Source organism: Anopheles coustani, chromosome 3, assembly GCF_943734705.1.
Source record: "Anopheles coustani chromosome 3, idAnoCousDA_361_x.2, whole genome shotgun sequence".
In the NCBI taxonomy this organism is placed as follows: Eukaryota; Metazoa; Arthropoda; class Insecta; order Diptera; family Culicidae; genus Anopheles; species Anopheles coustani.
The window spans coordinates 49,032,952-49,038,051 of NC_071288.1; the positions used below are offsets into that span (position 1 = coordinate 49,032,952).

General features: G+C 48.1%; 1 protein-coding gene across 1 annotated transcript; it reads left to right on the forward strand.

The window, feature by feature from the left end:
• The first annotated feature begins 3,153 nt into the window (after positions 1-3,153).
• LOC131262337 (uncharacterized) lies at positions 3,154-4,415 on the forward strand. Its single transcript, XM_058264319.1, has 2 exons — positions 3,154-4,260; positions 4,335-4,415. Exons 1-2 carry the CDS (start codon positions 3,154-3,156, stop codon positions 4,413-4,415), a joined length of 1,188 nt encoding a protein of 395 aa, XP_058120302.1.
• Positions 4,416-5,100: the final 685 nt, after the last annotated feature.

Genomic DNA, 5,100 nt, shown 5'->3' on the forward strand with positions numbered 1-5,100 from the left:
ATCGAAATAAAACAAATTTAATACGAACAAACGCTCGGAAGCAGTAGCAATAACCCTTGACAGGGGAGCGTGACGCCAGAGATGCACTTTCCAGATGACTTTGGTGTGATCGTTGGCCGTTCAGTATTTAATTTTTGGACCTCCCTGACGACGGTGGTGACCGATGTTATCGATTACGGGGGGCTGCAAGAAAGTAAAGTCAGAAACGATCATCCGCGAGTCGTCAGGGGCATCGAATGTTGGCACTTGGAATTAAGCTATTACGTTCGTCGGTGATACAAAGAGAATTTCTTTTGTGGGTTTGTGGATTGAGTATATCGTTCTGATTCGCAATAGAATTGACTCTAAGGTCCGATATGTCCGATGATTCATTTCTAATTTTCTCCAAATCCCTATTTTATTGAACCACTCACAACTGTATTTTTTCAGATTGCGAAGGTAAAAATGTGGCAAAGTGGTACGCAAACAAAAAAGCATAATGGAGCAAACGAAAGGCAAAGAGGAAAGAAGTAGCTTTTAACATAAAAAATGTGCGAATAGAAGAACATTTCGCATTTAAATTATATTGTAGGAAAGTTTGAATTATTTAGAAATATTAAAAATATCGCCAGAGAGAATAAAGACATGGAGCTTTTCAGTTATTCAATATACAAGCAACGCAGAAGCAATAGAATTCTCATAGGGAACAACATGTATTATACGTTTAGCTTCCTTTTATGAAAATGCAATGTACGACTTGCGTTCTCTTACTAAAAAATCCTGTTTAGACCGGCTCTAGCTGAAAACCCCACCATTAGTAGGAAGCAATGTTATCGCTTTAAAATGTAACACCTTAAATCCTTTCCCAACAATGGGGTGCTCGTAAGTTTATCGTAATAGAGGTAACCACTAGACAAATAGCGTAAACCACACCAACAAGAATCCCGCAGAAAGGCAGAAGAGTGTGCACTTTCCCGTAGGAAGAGTAACGTTTGTCGAGGAACCGACCCGTCGATGGGCGAGGAGGGTGGATGCAGGGATGAGCACTGGGAAAAGTGGGCACGAGATCAGAAAAATAAATCACCAACGATACCGTCTACCCATCCTCTAGGTAGTCCTCCTCCATCGACAAAACCACCATCCGTGGTTGGTGAAAACTTTGCCAAAATCTTGATATTCTCCCTTTCTCACTATCGGCTTTTCTTCCAGTATGCGCAACATCGACGTCGTCCGTGCTCGTTGTCGAAAGTGGCGAACCTCCCGGGGGACTACTCTTCAAGCTGTCATTGAGCGTTCTTATCGCGTCGTTCCGATAAGGGTAAGGGAAACCGATGGCCAAAGTACCGCCGGTAGCAAGCACTCGGGGAAGCACACTTCGCCGGAATGTGACAATCACATCACCGCAAGTGGCCTATTCCGATTTTCCAAGGTGAGGGGAGGGGAGGGGGTTGCAAAGTGTGCGATTCGATTCTGCGGCGGTGATTGAGAGATTTATCGCTACCGTGCGTCCCCCGCTGGGGATTGGAGAAGCAGAAAGACACCCAATTCGTGTCACACACTTTTTTTCCCTTCCCACTCGGTGTCGATCATCTTGTACCGTATCGGAAGCCTGGGCGTGAGTATGTTGCAACGTTGGCGCGATTTGAAATTCAAATCACCCATCAAATGCAAATCGACAAATTATTTCCTCATCTCGTTGCAAAAGGCGCAAGGAAAAGAAATGTTGCTTTCCTACATAAAAATAACATCCCTCTCGTGTTTGAACCCCTGAATCACCTTCCCTGACGGTTGAGTGGAACAGCTTCAGGATATTTCCAAAGTATATAAATATCGACCAGGACACCAGCGGAATAGGTCGTCCACGACCGGTCAGCTCAAGTATCGCGTTGGTCTTCCGGGTGGCGACGCCGATGTCCTTCTTCTTATCGACCCCCCAAGGGGCAGCACACACCAACTACTTGTTGTGCGGCCAGTTTTCCCTGGAGAAAAACAAGAAAGTGCAATTTTTTTGTTACTTCACGGATGATAAAAAATAAAGGGAGAAAAAAAGCAAGTAAAAAATACAGAATATCGTACCGGATGGTTTTGGAGTGACTTCTCGGGCGGAAATGATTTATGACATTCTTATTGCTCGCGACCAGCGGGCACCACGCCGACGGAATCATAAGTTCGGAAGCCAAATATGTACAGCACGTCCTTCCATTCCTCCTGCAGTCCTGCATGGGAAAGGTGGCCAATCGGGTGGCCGCCGGATCCACCCTCCAAGAACTGAAACAATCAAGTTGGATATATCCGGAAAAATCACTCACCTCCCTGGTTGTATTTATTTTTTACATTGCTATCATTGTGATACAAAGGACATTTTTTCTGCCTGAAATACACACGAGGAAAACAACATTCTTACTTACACTCCGACACGGGCCAGTGTAGATTCCAAAGATATTTGTGGCTTTATCCGTGACATGGTCGTCCTAGACTAGTGCTTTCTTGGGTGAGTTTATTGTAACTTGTCCGATGATTTATAGTTTCTGGAAAATGAATAAAAGGTTCAAAGTTTATCACGATGTGCAATACGAAGATATGGTTTGAAAAACATTTTTTGAGAAAAAATATCACAAATGCGAGACAATTTCTGTTCAGAACAATAGAAAAAACTCTATACTGAATTGACGAAATACTTTTTCATACATAACTAAAAGGTGGTCTATGAAATTTGGTTTCACGTAAAGCTTATCTACGACAATCCAAATTATACTGAATCTAGTAAAAATCTTTGTGGCCTATACATATTTATGACTCACCCGTATAAATGCCGCATTCAATTCGTAAAAACCCCTACCGAGGATTGTGAGTTGATATAACGTAACTCAGGAAAATAGACCTAAGGACGGGGAGACAAGGGACCTATCAGTCGTATGCATATGTCCCTAAACGAATCTTCATTTTGAGAATTTATGGATTTGCTTCCGGTTCCCAGCGGGTGCAAGGGAGTGCTTCGGGAAGTTGATTGTTTTCTAATCACAGAACTTCGTATAAATAAACCTGTCAATCACGGCGACATCGAAGTAAGTGTCGTTACGGTGACAACCGAAGCGCGGAGCAAAAGATCCTCCCAGTCAAAGAAGGCTTTGGATGGAAGACACATTCGAGGTGGTAAGCGTCTCGGTTTGAAAAATGAACTATCTGCTACACCGCCACCGTAGCCCCGCTGCAGTCGTACCGATCCCGGAAGGTCTCGAGGAGCTTATGGCGGAGATAAGTCGTGAGGTGCTGCGCGCCCAACCGCCGGACGTTATCGGTTTCATAGCGGACTACCTGGAGGAAAAGCTGGTGCGCCGCGAGAACCGTCGGCTGGCGGAGAAAGTCGTCGACAACGTTCTCGACCTAAGCCTCGACATCGTGGCCATGCTGGAAGCGGTCGGGATCGATTCGGAACGAGCCGAAGCTGCGATGAGGCGCATCCGCGAGGAGTTCCACCGGCACTTCGAAACGAAACCGGACGACGAGCGACTGCGGGAGGTGTTCCGCGAACGGGATATCCTGGAGCGACTGATCAATGAGTGCCGATTTAGCGAAACGGAAGCACGCAAAGCATCGGCGATCATCGAGCAAGCATATAGGACGTATTACTACCGAAACGCGTACAAGGGCTCGCATCCGCCGGCGAAGAATATGGATTGGCAGCAGGCGGCGAAACATTCGTTGAGCATCTACGCCCAATGCCGGCCCACGAAGGAGGAGATGGAGGTGGCTGCCGGACGCATACAGGCTGCCTATCGGGCATATTACACTCGAAAGCGGGAAGTGATGGACCGACAGGCTGCGGTCATACAGCGTGCGTTCCGAAGCCATCGGAATAGGGTGCATGGACTGGCAGAGGACGAACTGACGGATGGTTTATCTCGCGAAATCCTGTTGCAGGAGGTTACGATAACCGAACATCAATCGGCAACCAGCTACTCTGCGTCTGAAGCAATTCTTCGTTTAATCCAAGATACCATTGGTGATCCACCGTCGAAAGATGTGCAAGAGTTAACGGCGGTTAAGGCCGGGCCTATGATGGACGAGGATGAAGCCGCTACACTCATCCAGTCAGTATTTCGTGGACATCGGAAAAGAGTCCAAGGAGCGTCGTTATCGAAATCCATGGACAACGGCCCAGCGCCCGAAGGGATCCACGAGGCGGCAACGTTGCTCCAATCGACAGTTCGGGGCCACTTGGCGCGCAAGAAATTGCAACAAGAAGCGACAAGAAACAATCAAATGGCAACACTGCTGCAGGTAAGTCACTCGACTCTCAAGCTGCTCCGGCAAAGCTCGCGGAACCTGAACTAATAAAGCCATTAACTTTACAGTCCCACGCTCGCGGCTATCTGGCCCGCAAGCGACACTTACGAACCCATCCCGGTGACGATAATTCACCGAAGAGCTGCTAGACGCTGCGGTACGCTTTCCCGACATCGAAGGGAGCCCGACCTCTTTCCCCGGCCGGGAAAGCGACGAGGGACGAGCGCGAAAGTGTAGATTCAGATTTGTCGTGGCTTGCGGTTTGACACTCCCCTCCTCACCGGTGTGCTTCACTTTGTCCCCTCCTTCCCGCTGTCGTAACCGCCAGTTTGCGTACGCCGATTCCCGGAAGCCATTCAACGGTGTACTTTCTCACGCTCTTCGCCACCACGGAACGGCGCACCATGCCGGGGCGACCCGAAACGAGGACGGCGACGACGACGACGACGACAACCGCCGCTGCCGCTACCGGTGGGCCATAAGCTGCCTCTCCCCGGTGCGACAGTTTCTGACACCATCAAAATTTAATTAATTTAAAAATACTACTTCGCCTTCACCGCGCGCCATCCTCATGACATGTCTATCTTTTGCCCTGACTTGGGCGTCCCCGTCGGCACCGATTGGGAGGCGCATGAAGTACGTCCGAAAGTGCGCCAAGTGGTTACCGAGATCGCCTCCGAGTTGTGGATCTCGAGTGATCCCATCATCCACAGATGCATCTCTATTCCATACGTCCACCGGTCGTGCGTTCTTTTAATTCTCCTAGTTCTCGGTAGCTCCCGTGGAAGATGGTGATGATGATGTTGATGTTTGTTTTATTCACGTGAATTCTCG